The sequence below is a fragment of the Achroia grisella genome, unplaced genomic scaffold, assembly GCF_030625045.1.
Source record: "Achroia grisella isolate CSIRO2021 unplaced genomic scaffold, CSIRO_AGI_Agris_v1 utg1573, whole genome shotgun sequence".
NCBI lineage: Eukaryota > Metazoa > Arthropoda > Insecta > Lepidoptera > Pyralidae > Achroia > Achroia grisella.
In genome coordinates, this window is record NW_026712655.1 from 1,799,947 (window position 1) to 1,824,994 (window position 25,048).

General features: G+C 30.3%; 1 protein-coding gene across 2 annotated transcripts in view; it reads left to right on the forward strand.

The window, feature by feature from the left end:
- LOC131841115 (inactive rhomboid protein 1) overlaps nt 1–25,048 on the forward strand; it is a 141,050-nt gene that overhangs the window by 99,447 nt on the left and 16,555 nt on the right. For both annotated transcript variants that reach the window (XM_059189362.1, XM_059189363.1), the window contains exons 2-3: nt 16,170–16,544; nt 21,251–21,425. In XM_059189362.1, the coding sequence (XP_059045345.1) occupies nt 16,414–16,544; nt 21,251–21,425 (306 nt within the window). In that variant the 5' untranslated portion in view covers nt 16,170–16,413. The remainder of the gene's footprint in view (nt 1–16,169; nt 16,545–21,250; nt 21,426–25,048) is intronic.

Here is a 25,048-nt window from a genome sequence, read left to right on the forward strand (position 1 = left end):
TTCCAACCGAATTGTTGAATCCTTCTAATGTTAAGGTGTGACCAAGCGAAATAAACATTTTTGTATATTTTATATAGATTTAAACTTGAAGTACTTTGAATAATAACATAAATTAAATAATACATATGGTTGGGAAAATATATTTACAAATCACAAACGTATATATTGAGATCTCTTCTGATAGATAAGTCTTATAGGTAATAAAATAATACAACGCGATTACTTTACACTGTATTTCTTGGATGACAAAAAGGTGGGTGATTGTCTATTTGTAATAATCCACCCTCACAACTTTGTAAGGCGCATATCCTACATTATTAAATATTCATAAGCGTAACCTATTATACTAATGAATATTTTGTTGTATTCTTAACGAGGTTCGAATCCGAGACTGTTATTCCTTTGTCAATATACGAGTATGTATATTTAATTTACGTATTGTCAAAATTTGTAAATTATGTACAGCTTAATTTAGTAATCAATTGAAATTACTAAATTAAATATTGTCGTGTCATACTTCTGGGTATTTATTTATTATAGGCTTACAGTGACTACAAATAACTCTGTATATATGTTACTTAAAGTGGAAGGCGGTGTGGCTGTGACTTGGCACAGTTTAGCGTGCTGTCATTTAAACAGCTCCGCCCACTTCGTGAGTGCCCGCCGTTACTTCTTGACTTACGGTATTAGTTCACATTAAAACCTCCCCTTAATACTACCATAAACCCTCACACAGCCGCACTAAAACGTAGATTCTTTCTTTTTCATTAAAACACAAGAATCTTGTAATTTTGTTATACACAGATTCCTTCGCCCCCTATCATAAATTAGAGGAAAACGAGGAAAATTGTTAGGCGCACATTACAAAATGGACAATTGCGTCATAATATTAGTAGTAACTGTTTGGAAAATTGCAATGAAGTGATAAAAGTAAATACGCCTCGAGATACAAAGTTTCATAATAGGTGTTGTTCTGAGGTTCGTTTGTACGTTTCGTGAATTTCAATTTACTGCTTTTACATGAATAGTCGTTGCACTATTAAATAATGTTAAGAAACGATGATATAAAAATATATTTAGATTACTATATATGTACGTATAAAGTATATAGTTAATTTGTACAGTACCAATACGTAAATTTCATAAAGGTTTACGTAGATGGTAAATATTATTTAAATAAATCGTCAACACCGGCTTCTTTTAACAAACAGTTTTCTTATAATAATAAACGTAATAATTCTATTATAAGAAATATTAATATTATAGTAAATATACTGTTTATGTAATGTGTATAATTATAAAATTTTTGGATACCTTAATATGAAATATACTCTCTTATCTGTATTGTAGCATAAATAACATTTGTAAACCATAATAACTCTTTAATCTACGTTTCTAATAAAATACTACTGAACAGAATATATCTACCATACAACAATAATGCCTAGTTATTTTTAATTGATTTTAGGAATAATAAAATTTGAGAAATTATTTATTCTTTTGCCCACAAAATTATAGACATGGTGTCCACGTGTTAATGCCTAATGGCATTTTCTGCTAGTCAACCGTCGCGTTGATCAGAGATAATAAGAGTAATTATATAAGCTAATGTCTATATATCGTCAGGAATTAACATACGTAAATATTGATTATTATATAATGATTATTCTAATTGTCATCATTATCACTAGGACTTATTATTATTTTGCTGTTAGACATGGATAATTTTCCATAATAGGATCTAAGCTGCTATAAGTAAAGTATACAATTAGTAGCTATGTGTTTGTGTTGATAAAGCTAGTTCTTAGGATATCCTGCAATGAAAAAACAATAGATCGTAATCTTAGTCCATCGTATAATATTATTTCGTTATACATAGTCTAAAAATAATATATCTACTGTAAAGTAGTGTAAAATATGAATGGTGTATTGTATATATTTGTATAATAAACCATTACCTTCTAGTCACTCACCATATACTCGCCGTCTGTTTTATTTGTACATATATTCATAATCAGACTCCACATATTTATTATTTTGTAATAATGTCAATTTTTGTATATTTTATTAACTTTCTAAAGTATTTCATAACAAAGGATTAAAACAGTTTCAGTAAGAATTCAATGTGTGAAAAGAATATAAATATCTTTTACATTTATTTCTGTAGGTACAGTCAGTTTAGTTATACCTACGAAGCCATAGGCTAACTCGCGATTAAGGGGCAATTGGATTCAGAATTACTTACATAATCTCTCAATTAACTACGTGATGTAGTTTTATATAGTAGTGCGTTTCTCAATAATTGTATTACGTTTTAGGTTTAGCGATAGTGAATTACTGTTCAAATATAGGCTTCGAAACAAAAACTTAATCTTGATTAAAACGCTAAATGATTAGATTTGTAAACGAATTTAATAAGTACTCCGTCCAAAGAACACCGTATGCTCTGGCTGTGAGGGTTGTATCTTGATGAAACGTAGAATTTTAATGTATGCAGTTACAATTATACATGTGCCTACGTCTACGTCTACTAATTAAGAGTATATACAAATATATTAATAGCCAAATCCGACATTGCATTATAGTATTCCCACTAATCCTATTTAAACGTTTTATCACATGTTTTAATTTGAATAAAAATTCCATTTGTTAGTCTTGGTACGATATTACTATTTAGATGTCTCCAGTAGTAATTTCTGTAGAGCAATAACCCTTAATTACTTTAAACGTCGGCTTTAGAATAATCGAAATTGTTCGTGGCTATTTATTTGCGTAGGCGGCAAGAAATTACAAATCTAACATACATGAAATATCAGATACCTCTAAGTAGTTAAGGAGTATAGGGAGTCCGGATTTGATATGTTAATTCGGATCCTATTTCATAACAGTAATGATACATATATTATAATATTTACGTCACTCGGTTTTCATAAGGTTGAGTGTTTTCAGAGATATTAGCATAGTAATACCTATGTATATGACTCGCAATAGTTCACAGGTATAGTTTTTTCCGAGACGACTGCGAAGTACTGAATTGAACGGATCTTAATTAAATTTGTAACAACATAGAATATATCACGAGATCAGATATAGGATCTTTAATTATAAAAAAAACAGATGAAGTTCTAGGTAATATCTAGTAGGTTAATATTCAAAATAAATATGTATCAAGAACTTCATATAAATAACAGCGTATTTTGAAATTCATGGTAGATAAATAGACAAATCGTTTATTTAAGTGTTACCAATCACACGCAATAGTACTTCCATAAATATGGACAATACAATATATGTAAATAGTTCGTAAGATTAACAAGTGTTGTGTCATTATGTGTGAAAAGCAGCAATACAAAAAGGTCGTAAACTCAGCGTGGAAGATTTTTCAGAGAAAAAACATTCAATTTCAGTTTTAACGCATTTCAAGTTGTATGAAAATAATTAACAAAATTTCGTTAAGTTCAGCATGTTAGTGTTACTAACAGGCGGAATATTATTGTTTACAACGCTATTTTAATAAAATCAAGTATTTATATATACATGTTAAATAAAAAAACAATAATAGCGTATTGAATCTCCTTTTTATTTAGTAGGTTGTAAAGGAAATAATGGAAATTAGTTCAAAAATTTTTAACCCCTCATAAAACTTCTTTTCAACATTCAACGGTGAAACTCTGCAAACAAGTCCTGGAATTCAACGAGATATATAATACAGCACTAATGTATTGCTTTCCTCAACTTTGAACCCTGTTTGCAGCAGCTATTACTCCGCATATGCCTACACAGTCACATTATATCAAGGGAATGGCTCATAAAGTTTGTTTAGGAAATGTATTGTAGATTGTAGGGGTTACTTTGCTAGCGTGTAGTGTAGAGTGAAATGTTACGGAAAGTTAGCGAAACTGTCCAAGTTTACTTGCATTTCGTTGTACCACAGTATCGTAATATTTTATATACAGTTAGAAATCGGAATGCGTTGTATAATATTGTTTACATGTATGGCGTATGGCAACATTTTGAATTAAAAATATGAGAGAATATCCTTAGAATGCAAGTTCGTTCGTACTTTTTTATTTTTTAACTGTATAACCAATCGTTTTGAAATTAATTTTATTTGGGATAAAAAGACAGATAAAATATTATTTTCACAGTGAATCAATTATTTTGGTTAAGAGTAATAGAATCACGCGATACCTCTTACGGTTTCGGGTCTTTGCCTCTCTCTGAAAGCCAATCCGCCAAACTGGTCTATATTACATTACCCACCTCCGATGGGTCTGGCACAAGCCAACACATCAAGGCTAACTCATTGAGTATGCATTGCCTTTTCTAAGGCCTAAGGTGATATAGGTAAGATTGAGGCATCTACACAGATGAGTATTTACAATGTCTACCTCGGTAATAATTCTGAATAGAGACATTGTAACAATTACAATTGTTGCAAATTTACATGGGAAGGAACTTATCGCAACTCACTTCTTGGAATAATTTGGTCGGATATCTATGATTTCGATTATAGGAGAATATTATCGAAAAAAGTTAGGCACGAATCGTACGGTTTCGGTATTTTATTCTAACTATATATACAGTTATATGTCAGCTACAGTCTATGCTGGTCTGCAGAGAAAACTGCGATGCGGCAACATTTGGAGCGTCACTATGCAATTCGCTTGCTCGCCAAACCACCGGCTTGTACATAACTTTACAAGCCAGTACGGGACTGAAAATTTATATAAATTGTAGAGTACTTGTTTAGTATTAAACAATACTTCTATATGGAGTATTTTGGATAAATTTAAAGTTAACGTTAATTAGACTTATGACAAAACATAAATATTTATATTGTATAGATAGTATAAAGTGCTTGTGAAATTTGAAAGAAATTTGAAATTGTATATAAGATACTAATGCCGAGGAGGTTTTGTACGAAGGGGTTTTATACGGATATTAAATAAGAATTTGAAGAAATATTACTACTATACATAAATTTTAACACACATATACACTCGTCGATGTTATCGATTCGAGCATATCTATAATTCCTCTATAAAAAAGTAGTACGTTATGTTACACTATTGTCAAATATTGTCACACGGTATGCGATATAAGATATATATGCGATATTGTAAGAATTTTTTACACGTTGAGTTACTTTATTAAGTTTTCAAACAGATTTTTAAGATTCTTAACATATTTTACCGCCTTAGTTCATCAGTGATGATGTACATAGCTGTCTAATGGGTTATTTTTTTAATCGATTCCGGAGGCAATTTTATGCAAATAAAAAATAAATGTTTCTTCTTAATAAAATATTATATGTAACAGATTTCTCTTCATTTTATTAATATATTGTCTTATATGAGAGGTCGATGGGTTTGAGTGAAACAAATCTGATATATTTTTTTAAATACCTACTTTTTTTATTTCTTCTTACTTAGTTATTGTATTTACTTATCCAATATACGTTACTAACGAAACGCAAATAAGATCTCGTGTTCATATCTCTCGAAATTCGCAGTTCGAGGAAGCTTAGGTATAGATGGCACAAAGCTAAGTAAGGTGGTTAGTGTATGAATTTTATCTGATCAAATGTAACTAGTTTTGAAAGGATTTATTTCTTTCTTTTTATAAAGAGTAAATATATATTATTTATAAAACTGGATGCTCCTGATGGTGTATATTATATACTATATATTTACTTACTTGTATTGTATACTATATGACATTCTAGATCTAGGAGTTTAGCACATTGAAGGCAGTGAAGACTTCATATGGTCGCCGGTTCATTAGAATGATTGTCTGTGTTGGTCTGGGTGTTGTATGTATGTATATACCTACATCAATCCACAACAAGCTTTGCTTATCTTGGGACTAGATAGCGCTGTGGGAATAATAAAAAATATTGTTATTATCACACATACGAATATTATAGACTAAAATTATACAAACTTAGAATGTTCATAAAAACAAACTAACGAACAAAAAAACTTGTACAGAAACATCAGTTTTCGTCATTTAATTTTCCAGTTTGTCCCCTAAGACATAAAAATGTCATAGAACACATAGGCATATAAAAGCCGAATGGGTCTTAAGAAATGCGAAGCTTTCAAAGTGACACAGAAACACTTTCATCGTATTTCCATTGAAGATCGTTGTAAAGACATTTTTACATTCCAGTTTATTTTTATATTCACTTTATTATAAGGTTCACAATAATATGTCTACAAAGATAATTTTATAAAACTCATCAGATCTTTGTAGTTATAGTTTTCAATTCATATCCTGCAGCAAATAATATAATTTTGAAGATTACTGATTGATACCTCTTATTTCTTTAGGTACAATATATAGTCTCGTGATATAATATTGATAACAAATTACATTAATGTTCGTTCATTTCAGGTTACAAACAAATCGGTAAAAGGTAACAAACATACATGTAGACACACTTCCACATTTATAATATTAAAATATTCGTCATCAAATATCGTCAAATAACATTTATCATCTACTACTATACTATATCTAATACTATTAAGTAATATTATTTTATCTATGCTACGAAATATCCCGTAGATTGCGTTCTCTTATAGGACGCAAATTACGAGTTATCGCGTACTGTGTATAATTGTCATTTTTTTGCAGCTACGATTAAACTCGTAATATATCAGTGCTAGTATGTATAGACAAAGGTGTCTGTTTAGAGAATTAATGCTGGCTTGCATGAACAGAAAATTTATTAAAAATGGAACAAAAAAAATGTTAATAATTCAAATTCAATACATAAAATATAATTTTACTGTTTATGGAACATTTTAAAAACACATTTTTTATACTTATCAATCATAGTTATGATAGTATATAGTATTATAGAGTTTTTAATAATGTAATCTATACATAAAAAATCAGCCCTCTCGGTCATGTTAAGTTACGTTTAGCATTTAACCCAATGTTGATAGGTGACACTGTATAGAACTACACCGTCTGGGATAATAGTTTTGAAGGCATATTTTAATATATTATTATCATCATTAGTGCCCCTCAAGAAAAAGGTATCTAATGCAATTATCTATCGTATGACAATAGAATATTTTTGTCTACTTTCTTTAGGACGTATTTTCAGTTCATTCAATGTTGTTCATCATAAATATAACCTTAAAATTACCTCAAAACAGACCATAAACTAGACACGTTTTATTTTGTAAAATCCATTTTGCAGTAGTTAGCAATATAGTAATTTTACGTCACATACAGAATTTACATTGTCGTAAAATGTTTGTAATAGTGTTTTCGTTTATGATCCCGTCATAAAAGTATTGAAACTTCTTGGTCGTTCTCAACAATGTGGAACATTGAAAGTACCTAGAACAATAAGGATTTGAGTTAAATTCTGTTAGTAAACAGTAGGCGACAGCTACCCTCTTTCCGTTGCGGAAAAGATGAGACGATAAGCGTAGCCCTCCATATTATTGTTACAATGCACGCTATGAAAAATACAGAGTTGGGTTTAGAGTTAACATTAAAAGAAACAGTTCGAGTAAGTTATTTTTGAAGCGTACAATTGTTTAATTACTTGTATTTCATGAAAATAATATTATTTATTTACTTGTTTACTTCGAATTATAAAAGTAAAGTGAAAGTTTATAGATAAATCAATCAATATAGACAAAGCGTAGCCAAAAAATATTCATCAATTACTTTCTTTTACAATTGGCTTATGAAATATGATAAACGTAAATATACATCTCGTACAATGCCAGGAGTAGTAGCTCGTTATCATTACACTCTCATTTATTTTAAGTTATATTACAGTTTGTGAATCAAGGAGTTTTACGTAAACCTTGGGATCTAATAATAACCAAGAAACCGGCCATAGGAGCCACATAATGTATATTAAAGTGTAATATTATTTATGGTGCCTATAATTCATTCACAAACTTTATTGTTAATTATGTGTATAAGGTTATAAAGTAATTTTGCCTCTTAAATTACGAATTAATGAACCTACGTAGAATAAATAATTCGCGGTCTATGCGTCGAGTAAACTGCGAATTTATAAGTATATGAACTTGATTAAATTAATTTAGTTACGTCATAATAATAAGAAGTGATTTTTAATTTTGTAGTACTTTGAATGTGTTAAATATTCCAAAAATACTGTGTTGAGTTTAATTCATCTATCTTACCAGTGAAGTTTTTAGTTAAGTAAACTATAATTTTGTTAAAAGTGTTAAAGATTAAGAATCATAGAAAAGGAAATCTATTAGACAATACTAAAAATATCAGATTACTATATAAACACAATAGATACATACATACATATTTCTAAATATTACTAAGTAAGTACTTCTTCTAAGTTACGTTTCATATTTACATTTTTAGAAATATATTTTATTTTTATTTTTTTAATATTTGCCAAAATATAATTTTTAAACTTATAAAAAAATCTATGCTCCTATTAGTCCTAATGCGATGTAGTGTGTAGCCGTCCTCGATAAATATACTATCTAACATTATAAGAATATTTCAATTAGACTTAGTAGTTCCTGTGGTTTGCGCGTTCAACCAAATAAACAAAGTAAATCTAATTTACGGTAAAATTGTTTTATTACTAAACATGTAAAGTTTATTAATGGAAATCGGTAAATGTCAAATGTCTCTGAAATTGGTACTGAATAATTATATTGTCTGTGGGCGTTATGATATGTGAACATGATATATCAAAATATCCATGATATTGTGCGGTAAGCTATTAAATTAATTAACTGTAAAATGGAATAAAGAATTCCTGACAATACAATTCTTTGTATGTGGTGTAGAGTTTATTCCTATTATAGTAATATGCCGTCAAAATAATTGTATTATATGATTGACATTTTATATATAAAATAATCATATTTACAGTTGTTGCTGGAAGTATGGTCGAAGAACGAAGAAAAAGATATTTGTCAAAAAATTTTAATTTTATACTAAAAGTTTGTTTTTAAAATACTTCGTTGTTTAAATTAAATTTGAGAAATATCTCTCCTTTTCTATCAGTATATCATAGGCCGTATATTTGACCAGGTAAAAACATATCAAAATAATAAATCTTTCTGCTAATTGCACATAATATATCCTCAGGCAAGGGCAGTGTCGACCTGATTTATTTGTTCCGCGCTGTGCATTACAAATTATTTGTGCTACGCTTTCGTAGCGCACTCGTAAACGTCTACGAGTCTTGATTATACCTACGTAGCTTACTACGACGATAAATTAATATTCGAAGCAAATGTGTTTACAATTTACCTTTAAGGGTATATGTCAATAAGTAATATGAGGTAGGTACGTAACATTTTTATTTTGTAAATAAGTATTTGTTATTATAATACTATAAACGCAAGAATTTTTGTCTTCATTTGCGTAAATACTACATAACATGATTGATAGTAGATAGGTATTTTATATTATACTTATAGGTCTAGGAATCGTTGTTAACTATTTATGGTATGTTTGGGTACCGTATATAATTATATTATATATATACCAGTATGGTTATAATTATAAAGAAATAGTAAAATGAAGATTTTAAAAGATGACAATAAAATTAATGCCGTAAAGATCTTCTGAAGATTAATATTGACATAAATTAAATTTTTAAAATAATATAAATACACAAAAACTATAATAAGGTGTTATTATTGGCCAATCATAAATATATATTTTTTCATCTGTCTAAATAAAGCGATAGTATCATCAATCAATCAATTTGATATCATTTACCAATCACTCACTGTACATGTTATGGTATGTATATATATATTACGTATGATGATATATGTGTTCTTTTAAACTGTTTTTATTTTGATATTTCTATTATTTTGACACTTTATGTATGTGATACTTTTGCAGTTTCTATTATTAGATTACAAAATGTATATTACAATATATAATAAAAGAAAATTAAATAACTATAGTAGTTATATGTATATTAATAATATAATACATACAGTTTAATAATATCTGATTTAAAAATACGAGCATTCTATGTACTATTTCTATCTGTAGTATTAGAATGCATACAGTGGCTAAAGAAAACAAAAGAATGAATGATTAAAAAAACAATACCGTTTCAATTGGGCTCCCAATTCCATCCTTGCTAAGGGTGTAACAATTTTCTACGAACTTTAAACATTTACAAAGGTTTGGATTAGTGGAATGTTTACACGAGTTCAGTTAAATAATGTTAAGTATTGGAAAACTAAGGTTCGTTACGTTAATGTTCATTGGAATAACAAAACCTAACTTACTTAAAACACATTATCCTAGAAAATTTCAATTGTAAACGATTCTGTGTTTAGTTTAAGTAAAAGTTTTGTTAGGTACATAGGCAGACTACAAAGAGAAGGAGATAATTTTAGAATGCTATATTATGCTTTTATATTTTATGACTAATGGACCGCCCTGGTTTTGCTTTATTTTGCTCATAACTTTCACAAAGTTATGAGCACATTTTTGTATATGTTTACACATTATATAACGACGTAAATAATGAAGTATAAATTAATTATTAATATTTTTGTTTATTACGGCTAGGCTGAGAAGGAATCTTCTAATAAACAGTGATGTAACGTAATTACATAATTACATTCTTACTACTTACTAGATTATCTATGAAGAAATGACAAATAACATTTTCAATAAAAACAAGAGTAATTATGTTAAACTTAAAAATAATAGTGGCCTATAACTTTATTGCTATTGAAGTAGAATATTAAAGTTACGGATTGACCTCAAAGTGGTAACTGTAACCTTATCAGGAAATAGATTGTGCTTTTCATAGAAACTGTAGTGTATTGAATCAAAGACGGTCTATCGCTAACTGGTTAATTAAGATAAAAATACAAGTATATTTATTATGTACCCGCGATATAAGAAATAACCCAAATACCCGCATCAAATACTACAGAAACCACCTTATTGAAATACTAGCAACTCGCCCCGACTTCGCACCGGTGTACATGTATTATATAATACATGTACACCGGTGCGAAGTCGGGGCAAGATTGACTCTAGAGAAATATATATATATATGTAAAGCTTTCTCTAGAGTCACTCTATCTGTTATCAAAAAACCGCTTCAAAATCCTTTGCGTAGTTTTAAAGATTTAAGCATACATAGGAACACACAGCGACAGCGACTTTATTTTAACCTATGTAATGATAAGTACTTTACTTTATTCACGCGGGATTTTCAATAAATAAGCTTCGAGCAATAAGGCCGCCTTACTGCTCAAAGCTAATGATACATGTGTCCTTTGTTATATTGTTTATGCTTCTTCTTTACTGTATATTGCAAATAAAGTACATTCTATCTATCTAATAATTTTAAGAACACTAAAAATCTTACTAAAGTACAGCATCATCATCAAGATACAATAGAATACCTGAAAGATTTCGCAAAAGACGAATGGAGAAGAAACTGATTCTTCTTTTATAGAAAAGGAATGATTTTTTTTTTAAAAACATTTAAAATTATATTTAACAGATAATTTTAATTCATTTTGTAAGCGGTATATACATATCTGATATTATTCTAACAGAATTTAGCATTAATAAATATAACCAACCACCAATATACCGTAATTGAACATGCTCTTGGAATAGCGATCAGTTCGGAACACTAGTGATACTGTCTCCATTATTGTTTGGTTGACATGAGCGAACTTCCATCTTATATTAATCTCACATTGCTAAACAAGCTACAATTATCGTTCACACATTATTCTGGTTAATAATATTAAATAACTAACATTACACAACTAATTAGGGTATAGATTTTTATAACGTTAAAGTGTTTCTAATGATAGTGAAAGAGATTATTGAAATCTACAAATACCAAAATTTTAACGAACGACATACATCGAATAACACTAAATTCGTGTCTATATAGACACAAATAGATATATTGTTCACAAATTACCATTGAGTGGGACATCGGTTGTTTGCCGTTCATTTTACATAAAAAAGATATCCCAAAAAATAAATCCACACCCAGCTACTCATGTATGTATATTAATAAAAAGTCGAAATATTACAGTGAATGTTAGAGTAGTAGCGTGGATATGAAGTGTTTCCTAGTGACGATAGTGGCCTTTTATCTCTACGTAGAAAACGACTAGGAAACCGGGTAGGCAGATTTGTCTACTCGTAATAATAGTTTATATTTTTTTATAGTACGATGGTGGCAAACATCCTTGTGGCCCATCTGATGGTAAATGGTTACTGTAGCCTGACGCCAGAGACAACAGGGCTGTCACGTGCGCGTTGTCGACCCTTACGGAACCTTAATATACGCTTCTTGAAAAACTCCATTCTGTAGTCTCGTGAGAAAACCTCTGTAGTTATTCCATAATCTAAGTGTACACGGGAGGAGGCTCCTCTGAAAATGCACTATTCGACACCACTCACATCCCTTTTCATGGCGAGTGGTGCGATGGTAAAAGGTAGCCCTAGGCATCATAATTGTTCGATACGATGTCTAGGGCTACCTTTTCTCAGAACACAGTCCGTTGTACATTTGGTAGAACAAACAAAGCGAAGCGCTTATATCTATCGCCATTTACAGTCGATCCGTGGCGAATATAACCGTGTTGAAATATTAGCTGATTTAACACACAATTAACGTAAATATTTTATTATGTGCGCAAACTTTACCTAGATTAGACTTAGCACAAAGTTGTCTACGTGGGTGCTTCTGTCTCACCTATTTCCGCCGCTAAGCATTTTATTCGTAAGCTATGTTTCGGTCGGAGGTCGAGCTGTGGCAGTGAAATTACGAAGGCATTATACTTAGTTCTTCAGAATGGTAATATCAGAGTCGAGGTAAGATATGTGTTGAGTGCGGTTTAACAATTTCTAAATAACTTATCTGCTACTAATATTAGCTATTTATTTTGAGACACATAATAACAAATTCACGGGAGCCTAATCATATTTTGTCAATAAATTCTTCATTAATAAATTTGTAAGTTTGCTACCACTTTTACGGTATAAACGTGATAATTGATAGCTTAGTAAAAATAAGTAATTTATATACATGCACTAATTATCTGTACGTATCATTTATATGTTATTGACAATTACTCGAACTTAGCGGCTTATCTTGGTCTTGCGGCTAAATCCTTCAATTAATCATCGTAAAATTTGTAGTAGATACGAGTATATATGGCATTATGAGATGAGTGAGAGTGAGTTGTCAGGAGTACAAATGAAGTTAAAAGTAAAATCAGACTAACTTTAAATAAACATGTGATATATAGGTATAATAATAAAATAAATTATACATATAGTATAAAATCTCAGGACGACTCACACATTTCAAGCTAAGCTGAACTTGTATTATGTGTAGAAGACAACTCATATAAATACAGTGAAATTTTTTTTTGTAAATTCACTACATATTCTTACATAATATATTTAGGAAACACCGAAACCGATCTTTCATCTTCTGTTTCACTCTTTTCCCAGTTATTATTTGATATAATAGCAGTAGCTAATGTCCATTCTCATGATATTCGAAATTTTATTAGGAACCGTTGAGCAGATAGTCCTCTAAAGGTAACACGCAGAGAATACTTTCTCATTTATATTATAATATGCATATATGGACTATGTCAAATATCTACATCAAAAATATTACGTATTACATTATTATCCCAAATAGCGTTATAGAACAGCGTCACCTACGCGACACAATAATAAGGTATATTTATCAAAGACATTGCTTAGCTACCGAGTGCTATATCTTGATTTACGTGCACCGCTTCGCTTGCAAATTATTGCCAGCTCGATCCTCACACCTGGTGTTGCCATGTTTAATATTATGCTTTCTTTGTATAATACATATATCAAAGATATTTATATGAAATATTAGCTACATTTAACTATACATTTATTATGTTACAAATAGTTTGATGAATGTTGTACATGTTATTTAAAATTAAATTAGGTTTATAGTTCGTTCGTTTATGTTATTAGCTTTTACGTTATTTCATTTCATATATCTGGAATCCACAATGGAATTAAAGTAATATATATGCACATATATTATTTAATAAACGCCCTGTGGCATTAAGCGTGGATATAATTTTGATTGTGTCAAAATTTGTTCTGCATGCCGCAATTTTTTCATTCGTTAATCATATTTCTATATGTGCAGTCAATATAATAAAAAGTTTAGTTTAGTAAAAAGGTCTAATATAGGTATTTCTAACGCTTCGTAGATTCCTTTGTAAGCTTTGTTTTGGTTATAGGTTTATATTAGGTAGTGAAATTACCGGATAAGATGCATTACATCTCAGTCCTCTGGAATGACAACTCATGTATAATTGCGTATTACACTTATGACTGTCACATGATAACATGATGCCTGTAGTGCTTTCATATATATAGGCGGTTATCGTTTTCCATCAGGTGTTCACCTGATGGAGTCCTGTAAAATAACTTTACAAATTTAGAATATTAACTACTTAAGTTATATTTATATTGTATTGAATCTGTAGTAATCATTTATTTTGTTTAATTTATGCTAATGTCGCCTGTAATAAAAGCCGACTAAAGTAAATTCTCATCGAATATAGAACACAGCAATGTCGCAATATTTTAAAGTTCGATCGTATCTAGCGTATTACTACTGGGGACCGATTATTGTCTACTGATATTTATAATTTATTGTTCTGAACAAAATTGTACGATAATTGCGAATATATTTTGTAGTCGGTAGGCGGTATAGATTAAAAATTGTTTCTGTTTACATTGGTTTAAACTGTTTATATTCTTGAAAACATTATGTTAAGTTTTTATTATCACACTTTAACAAACAATATTACAATTTAAAACAATAACTCAAATGGTTCATATAATAATGTCTGTCGATGCTTAACATGTATAAAAACAAATATTTCTGATATCTACAATAGATTGATGGAGGTATTCTTTACCCAATTAACAGTTATAAGAAGAAATAACTATTAGTTTAACATTTTAATTATTTGCTCGTTTGAAAATGAGAAATACTAAAAAGAAATGTAACATTAATAACTATAAGTAAATAATATAGGTACCTAAAAAAACTTAGTACGATGTGTGTAAAGTCAATGATGACCTCGGACTCTTCAATTCAACGGTAATAGGTAGGATTAAGTGTAAACGCGTTTCATCCTAGCTCTCGCTATCATTTTCCATCATGTGATGTAAGACTAAGCTCAAACACAAATATAACATAAAAAAAATTACTGCGCCAAAGATTATAATTAAATTACTTTCAAATAAATATAAACATTTTAATTATAAAAGGTAACATATGTAGAGCTGTTGATGACAACAAAGGAAGTTTCATCTTTTTCACACAAAATATCTCACACCGGTGTCAGGCTTTATCTACCTTGTACATTAATTTCAAATATCAAAGTGAATTTTATGATTTTTTTATCACCAAATAGAAACAACAAAAAGATAAATCCGTCTTTTAAAGCATCAGATCAAATCCATTAAACATAATCTCCGCTGAGTTAGCTATTAACTGAAAATTTCAGCGATTTAATCTGGTTTGTATATCGTTTCAAAGTCTACGAAAGATTTGAATAAGCCGAGATATTCAGCGTATGAAATCTTTGAATATTCTCTCATAACTCTGGTCGCCATAATTCCTTTATGGCAACGAACAAAAGCGCCGGCAGTTTAAACAATGGAGCTTAAATGGTAACACGTGGAGATTACACTGTTTTTGAAAAGCGTGACAAACTTCATCCGCAATTACTGTGCGTAACTTCTTAGTAATGATAATATTCTATTTATGATTTATATTTATTGCCACCTCGTACATATATATGTAGTTGAACACATCAAAAGTTAGTGTGTTTGATTCTAGTATAGTCGTTTCAATTGAAACGTATATTCAACGAATTAATAATTAAAGCTTACAAATTTTATCTATAGTAACTTTATGTTTATATTAGCCTTATGCTACAATATACTACTATTTATAACTCAATAGCCTTACAATTAAGGCTATTGAGTTATAAATAGTAAAATTAGCTAACTCGGGTGCCTAAAAATATGAAACAAAAATTAGATCTTAGTTGGAATTCATACATACATGTATATCTAAACTGTTTGTTCATTTGTTGCAGGCGGTCAAGCGCGGGGCTGTTGGCACCCCAGCTGTCGTGTCAGACCACATCACCTGCACCAGCGTCCGCCCCGCCCCACCCCGCGCCTTCGTCTCCGCCACGAGTCGTTTCCGCGCCGCCCGCCCCCCTCTCCCACCCGCCACCAGAGACCGTACCTCAACCTGACCAAGAAGATGGAGTCAGATTACGCCGAGCCCATACCGTACGGGATTACCTTAAGAGAGAGACGAAGACTTTTTTCGGTATGCAGAAGGATAATGAAAGGGAACAAAGGCGGCTTTGGAATGATAGAAGACGGAGGCACGCGTCGAGAGCGTTCGGCGGGCTTCGAGTTGATATGTCAGCGGATCATCATCCTGATGACGATGATATTAGGTGAGTTACTTCATCCATTGGCATAATAATCATATTATGTTTAAATTTATTTATCGAAACAGACATATGCTGGTTTTACCTAGTTTAGCCGCCAAGAAGCTTTCTTTATAAGATTAGTTTCAGTTGAATGGTGAGATATAGTAGTCAAATTATATAGCACCGAGGTATGATATTTTAATATTCTAATAATTACATTATTCATTATGAACTTTTACATTAGGAATGAATATCGTAAGCGTCACATGATGACATGATGTCCGTGGTGTTTGTTTTTCAAACTGTAGAGACTAATTGCATAAAGTAAGATCAGCGCTCAAAAGTATCTGAATTAAGAGTCTGCTATAATTTAAAGTTCCTTTGTACCACCAATATTTTTTAAGTTTGAACTGCCATTCCAGTTTAAATTAAAGGAAAGTAAATAGCCCACCTCATGTAAAATAGTGATAGTCGTTTAAATACAGGAAAAATACTATGCCTACTAGTACCTGTATATTGCCATAAATGTAGAGTGAATACATTTCTTATTCTACACCCCTCTGATTGATCTGCCGTCCAATTCAAACGGGGATCAAAATTAGGAGGACCTGAGTCGAGGTTTGTACTCCTAGCGGTGCCCTCAAACTAAAGTCATAACCATCAGGCAGGAGACTGACTAACTGATTGACTTTCAGCCGCTCCTGTAAAGGCCAGTTGCGGCCAATAGAATTCGAATAGTTCCAATAAAAGCGTATGTGAAGACATATTTTTACACCTTAAGTTACATTATTGAAGTTTTAGTCCGTATTCATATTTTTTCTAGTAATGAATAGTAGTGTAAATATTGTAATGGTGAAAGAATTTTTGAAATTGATCCAGTGGCTTTTGCGTTTAATCGGTACAAACATACAAGAATAAAATTCTTTTTCCTTAATTATATTTTTGTAGTATGTGTGGTTTATATAACTATAAATACAAAATTTTACATTCGAAATGGAATACAAGTTGTACAATTCAACTGAATAATAATGTTAATTTTCCATTTGGGTCAATGATTGATTTATGAATCATTCATGTTTAACACTTCACAGGTTTTCAATTATTGCCGTATAAATAATTAGTATTGTGACTCAATTTGGGGTTTTAATTTTTATACGGTTGAATAGAGAAGTTATGTAGTTACATAATTTCTGGATATCTCTTTTAATTGCGGTAATCATCAACTTTATACATGAAGGATATCATGTGACATCCGAAATACCTATATTCGACAGGACTAAGATGTCATGACTTTTATCCGGTAATTTTACGATTAGGCAATCGTAAAATTACCGGATAACTACTACTCAACAACAAAAAAAATAGCTATTACTAGTGTTAATTTAGTCATTTTAGCCGTAAAAACGTAACAAAGAAACAGACAGAGAGATAATTAAGATAGAGAGATACACTTTCCAATTTATAATATTAGTAATATTTATTATTTTATTTGTGGCATGGATACACACACACACACACACAATTAATTTTAATTTTGGTGTTGATTACAGGCCGATTGTTTGTTATTGATATATGTTAATATTAATAGTGCCAAATGACAGCTGATTTTATTGAACGCATGACAAAGATGGTCTTGTCATATCACTTGTTATAATATTGGATTACAATTCTATTCAACTACAACATGTTTAAATAATGATAAATCTAAGATACATGTTTATTCTTGTAAATAATATTTTCGAAAATGATTTAAAATATATAATATTGTTATTTTATATAAGCAGATATAAAAAATAAAAATAATCGATTAAACTTTTACTACGTAGGTGTGTAATATTTAGTTCCGATCAAAATTCAAAATAAAAAGTTTATGGATCTATATTCCTTTTTGTAGTAATAAAGTATTCGAATAAGGTAAAGGTTTAATATAAAGCAATGTGTTAACTGAAATAATAAATAGGTAGTAGCATAGTTTATCTAACTTCAGAAATTAATACAATAGTTGGAGGCATATTACCGACTATTGTTCTTTTGTGAAACATTCAAATTGTTGACAATTTCTTCAGTGATGTCGTCATCATCAGAATCATAAATAATATAGAAGGTTCCAGAAAAATGTATATAGATAAAATCTATACAAACTATAATCTTTTGTAAAGATTAGGTATATAATATATTAAATATAATATACGTCTATTTTAATCAGATATTAAAACATTATACTTATGTTATTAAAACAGGTGTAACAGTTGAGTTTCTTGTTCATCTTAATTGTAGTGACTAGCCGAACTTTGACATGTGTAAGTGACTAACGTTTTATCTATATAAATAACTAATTATAATTTTCCTTTGCATAGATGTATGTATAGTAGATATGTTGTGCATCTGCGAATATCTATTTAAAATCGTAATTAAATTTCGAGTTGAGTTTTGACGGACACATTTATGTTTATATATTCATTCTTACATTATTTAGAAGTGAACTTGTATAATGTGAATAGCTTTAGTTTTAATACTTCTCGTTTTGAGGCTGGGGCAAATTTACCTTGGAAAATTGGGTGCTTCGACCCTTCGTTGATAATCAATCAGGCAAAACCTTTACATCCCCTATTGGGAAATAGTATGTAAGTGAATATAAATAAATTATAATCTAAGGTAAGGTAATTTATCAGAGGATGTAATGTAAATCCTGTAATAAACTAGTTAATATCGTGAAATTATAGTAACTTAACTGATTGTAAGTAGTACCAGTCGCCAATATACAGGAACAGCACTGAGGACATAAGTCTTCATGTCACACGCCATTCCTGAGAACTAGGCTTTCAGCCCGCTTACCCTGTTATTTCACTGCCGAAACTCATCCCGGAAAACAGCTTACAAAACAAGCTGCTTGTCGGTTGAAATAGATGAGAAAGAAGTAGTATCACACTACTTTGTGCAAAGTCTATTTTGGAACTAAATAAGCGGGCAATAATCGTGTCGTGCTCGAGTTCCCCTTTCATAGTAAATGTGCGTACAATTTAACAATTATCCGATTAAACTAGACACGAACACGACCTAATTACTCGATAGTTGGCTAACTTGAAATTGAAGGCCTGCGGGCGCACTAAGTAAGCACAATTTCACTGAAACACTCACGTCAATTTTAGTTGCATGAAAGTATTGTCAGACAATAACGTTTTATAGACGCTCTTTGAAATCTTATAACACAATAGGAAAGGGGAAATTTAAAATATCATACATTTGACTGTTTGCTGAGAGCAGAGAGAATGCACCTTTTAAGAACTTCACATTGAGTTTTATTGAAACTGTTTTATTAAACAACAAATGGACTTGTGGTACCTACTTTTCTTCTCTCATATTTCTCTATTTTTCAACGAGAACACCATGCTACTTAGTGTTCCTATTCTAGCTAATAGACGTAAGAGGTTATGAATTCAAATCCGATAGATATTATAAATATTGTGTTTTAACTTATATTTCTCGTTGACTAAATCAACGATAATAATCGCATTTGCTCAAAGTTCGGCGGATTTTCGCCCTTTGCTATCGTAGCAAAAGATAGTATACAAATGGATTTGACATTTCTGTAAGTGTGATGTGATTATTTGTAAGGTCTTTGTGGAGTAGTTACTTAATATTTATCTATTGTTGTAGTTTCAATATCACATAATATAAACAGCAGGTATGTTTTAGTATGTATATTAGTATACCTTCCTGAGTACATTTGTTGGAAGACGATCGATCTAAATCGGTAGGATAAAAATAGAAATGCAAACAGAATGTATCTGCTCGTAACATTTGTTGATATTAGAGCAATAGATACATAATATCCAATAGATAGGGATACGTTAATGGTTTCCGTAATATATACGGTATTAGAAATAACCTTTGACCCATTTTCGTCCTAAAATAACTATATAGGTTTGCTTTCTATGACAGTAACAAAGTTGACTTTGTCCTTACGTATATAGTCATACCATTGGTATTCACACTAATTATATAGCTATCTTTACACCTATTATTTAAGTTTGTATTAATGAAAAATAAACATTCAATTGAACACGACTTAAAATAACTTGTGGGTGATGCCCTAAAAAAATCGATAGTGTAGATTTAGAACCTACACTGTCCATTTTTATGCAATTGGAACGGCGAAAAGACTTACAGCTAGCTTAAGTAGGTGGTTACCATTACTGATATACCTAAACACCACCTAGGACAATAAATATGTTGTTCTCTTACGCTTACGGTACTCTTCATACGTTGCTATTATGGAAGACTATAATGCTGTCGTACCCTGTAATTGCACTGCCATGAATCTATATTAAACATATCCTATTACTCACAAAACGAATAGAATGAATGATGACATAGCATGAATGACATAGCAATAGTTGTTCATGCACGGTTTAATGTTAGACATAGATATAAATATCCTTTAAGTAAACAGGCTTTTAAAAAATATAACTAATTCAATGAGTTTCTTCCCAGTTCTCTTCAATTGGATCTATATACTGAACACTAGGTATTTACTGGACGCTAGGGCTAAAATTAAAATTTAATGTACAAAAATTTGACGTTCATAAGGGCTAAATGTCCTACATGAATAAATTATTTTTGAATTTGTATTTGAATGGCTATATTTTATATTGAATTGACACGGGTGAAATCGCGAGCACAGCTAGTTATAATATATTATTAAATTTATGTGTTGTTTGTTTACACAGTATGTATGGAGCGTCGGGTGCAGCACCTAGAGAGGCTCGGGGGCGGGTGCGAGAGCGACCCGACGTGTTGCCCGCGCCGGCTTCGCTCGACGAGCCCTCGACGCCCATCCGGCCACTTCCTGGCAAGGATAGCGTTGCTCGGCTCACACTCACTGGCATTTCTTATGTTGTTACTGTAAGTGTATTCATAATTTAATAGTTGCAATGGTTTTTCATTTTAAACTATACTCGTATTATGCTTATATAACCGAACAGCGTGTCGTGGGATTTACTTGTGTAAATGAGTAAATTTAATAACTTGACCTGGTTATTGTAAAATTTTAAAAGACTCTAACAAAGTAAATACGAGTACCCAAATCTCGCGACAAGCTTTTATATGGTATAAATTGTGTAATACGTCATAAGTTAGTGGTAGAATTTTTAAGGGAAAGAGTATTTATTTCATTATTTTTAACGAATTTAAAAAATAGCTTGTTTTAAATTATATTTTCTATGAATAAAAGTTTTATTATATGTATAAACACTTTTTTGGGTTAAAGAAACTTAAGTTTTTTTTTTGTCTTGATATGGTCTTGTAGAACTAAACCATCGTATAGGAATAAACCATCAAGATCATGCTTTAAAAGCCCTACCAGTCACCAGTTTCAATCGTTTCCTTCAAATGCTCATTCCATATCTGATACCTGCATATTTGTCTTAGTCACAAAATGCCTCTAAATGTGGTCTTTCAAGTCCAAAGTGACTTAGTACAATATTTCAGATTGCGTGTAACATACTAGACTGGAATGCACAATCAACATCAGATGAGATTACGGTAAAAGCGCTCAAAATTGTAAAAAAATTGGAAAACCTTTACTGACATCACTGGTTGCAGGATATCACTATTACTAGCGTATTGGTTTATTTGATGCGTGAGATACACCGGTTGCATCGCCTATTAATGTGTATTTACGATAGCTTATATCGCATTATATGAACGGTCAGTTTACTTAAAAATTGAGAGTTGTATTGAACAAGCTATACATCAAATAGACTGTAATAGTTAGAAAATCAATAAAGTGTATGGAATATTAATTAGTCCTGAGGTACTGAATAGTTACTAAACAGCAGTTTATCTACTCCCGACAAAGACTATCATGGCCACAGGTGGTAGTTAGCTGGTAACCTACTTTCGCTTGTTCATGTTACATAAGCATTTAAAAGTTCAGTAAATATTCTACGAAGTTGCCTCGCTATTTTAACTAAGCTGAGAGCTCTTCGGACTAGTGTAGATGCATGATAACCATATATTATTATGGTAAGAAGTTTATTATTCCCTCATAAAAATGTGAAAGTCTTCATATCCAGTCATATTTTTATAAAATTGTTATAAGATATAAAGTTCTCATTGAATTCGTCTCTAGGTATTTTTTACATAATGTTATTTCAGTTTATTGTATACCTACTATGAATTGTTTCTTCTCTTAGTGGAATTCAAATGAATCTTATTGTAATAAGATGAATTGCATATAGTCCGATAAAGGTGCATAACACATTCTATATCGTGGTCAATAAAATATTGTTATTCAGTTCTTTTAAATAAGTCTCGTTAACAAGCATAACGGCTAGATGCGTCATCATAGCATTTACTCTTATCGATTGACAGAGTATTGTAAAGAGTGAGTTGATTGCTAAAAAAGTAATAAGTCTCTAATGAATTACTATCATTTTCCTTGTAAAAATAGTGTTTATTTTTACTATAATTTGATAAAGTTATTGATTGGTTTTACTATACGTTATAGATCTGACTTCAACAAGTTGCTCTAATACTCTACTACTCTAATATTTGTATGTTATTGATTTTTTTTACATAATATAATTTTATTTTTGAATAAACAATCTCATTGTGTCTAAGTATAATAAATTCTTCTTAGAATTATAAAAATAAATTTTAAGACGTACTTTCTGAATAATATAAGCTTTATGATGGATGGGCAACTCTCCATCATAGCTTATATTTCTTAATTCTCATTTTGCGATAAAAATGAGACTGAAGAATAGAAAGTATATTTTAAACTAGCGGTACCCGTAATTTCGCGTATGTATGGAAACGCCATTTACAGAATTGATGGCAATAAGTTAAACATGATGTCATATAGTATTTTATTATTTTAATAAACTAGTTTATGTAATAGTAGATGTCATACTGAAATAATACAGTAATTTTTTAACCCGCTTTGGGGGGTGATTTTTAAGCGTCCCATGGAATATGTTTGGCACATCTGTGCGTGTTTGTTTAATCTTAAACAATACATTCCTTGAAAATTTTATCTTAATACATTTATTTACAGCAGTTTTTATATGAAATCTTAATCGTCAAACAGATAGTTATCGATGAGTGACTTTTTTTTCTACAATAAAAATGAATAAGGACGCTTTTAGCCTAAAGTATAAATTTATAAAAATCTGGGGACGGTTTAAATTATGAATGACTAAATCAATAAAAACATTATAAATTATTTATTTATAAAAAAAATTAATTAATTAATAAAATCCTAACGATTTTTTCATTACTAAGATACTAATATTGGTTTAACTTGATTTCCTTTACGTTTTCATGTTTTTTATATCCTTTTTCCGTATCATTAAATTAGTAAAAGTCATTCGATATATTAAATTTGTTATCTTAGTATTCATATGAGATAACGAATTTATCCTGCTAGTGATTTGTACTTGATTTGATCTTGATCTTTTACTAAAATAAACTTCGAAATTGCATCTCGATATTAGTATTCTTAAAGGTTAAATAATTTATCATTGAAAAAAACGCGTACTTGAATGTTTGCCAAAAAATGAGCAAGGAAGTTAGTATACAGAAAATAACCTCGAAATGAAAAGAATTCAAAATAAATTATTAAATATAAAAAACAACAACGTCATGGTATCTACGAAGTAATTCATAGGCTTATTGTATTGAACATTTTAGCTCCTATGAAGATAATTTTAATTTTTCGCCGATCATAAACGTGTCATCCCTTATATAAATTACGATTACTATTGAATAAATTGTCAATGGTAATATCCTAGGATATTATATATATTTTTTATTTGTGTTTATAATACTATATAAAATATATATTGTGTATTATTTTTGTTTAAAATAAGTATTGTCTCAACTTCCACGGATATTGTAGATGATGTTTTTATTAGGCTCAAGTAAATTTAGAAAAGCAACTGTTTCTCTTTTTATGAACAAATTCTATACTTACACATTCCGCCATAGTACCTATTGTTGTAAAATTTCTAAAAACTCTTATGATTCGAGGACAACGCAAACTACGTTTTCTATTTTGTGCACAACTATTCTATTAATTCTAGATAATTTTATGTAAATTTGTTTTGTTTTATAGTTTGCGGAACAACAGTAACCATTTTCCAAATCTATATAGCGTCTGACTTTAACTTTAGTATTCGTAAAATCATATCACGCGCTAAGTTGTGGCCACGAACTACGGCGTTGGAGTCGCAGAACTTAGTTCATAAGTAACAAGATTACACCCTGTATTGTATATAAGTCGTGTACGGAATATCATTTGAATTAACATAGACGTGACTTGTACAGTTAATGTTGGTAAAGAAAGCCTACTGATGGATAAACGAGGGATACTACTAAAATATGGATCACAATTCTTTACCATGTTGAATATGTCAGGCTCTTTCGCAATTGTACGTTAGCATAACATACTAAAGCAATTTTGTTATCCTATGTTATATCTTAGTCGATAAGCAATATTATAACTTAAAATGTTTGATATAATT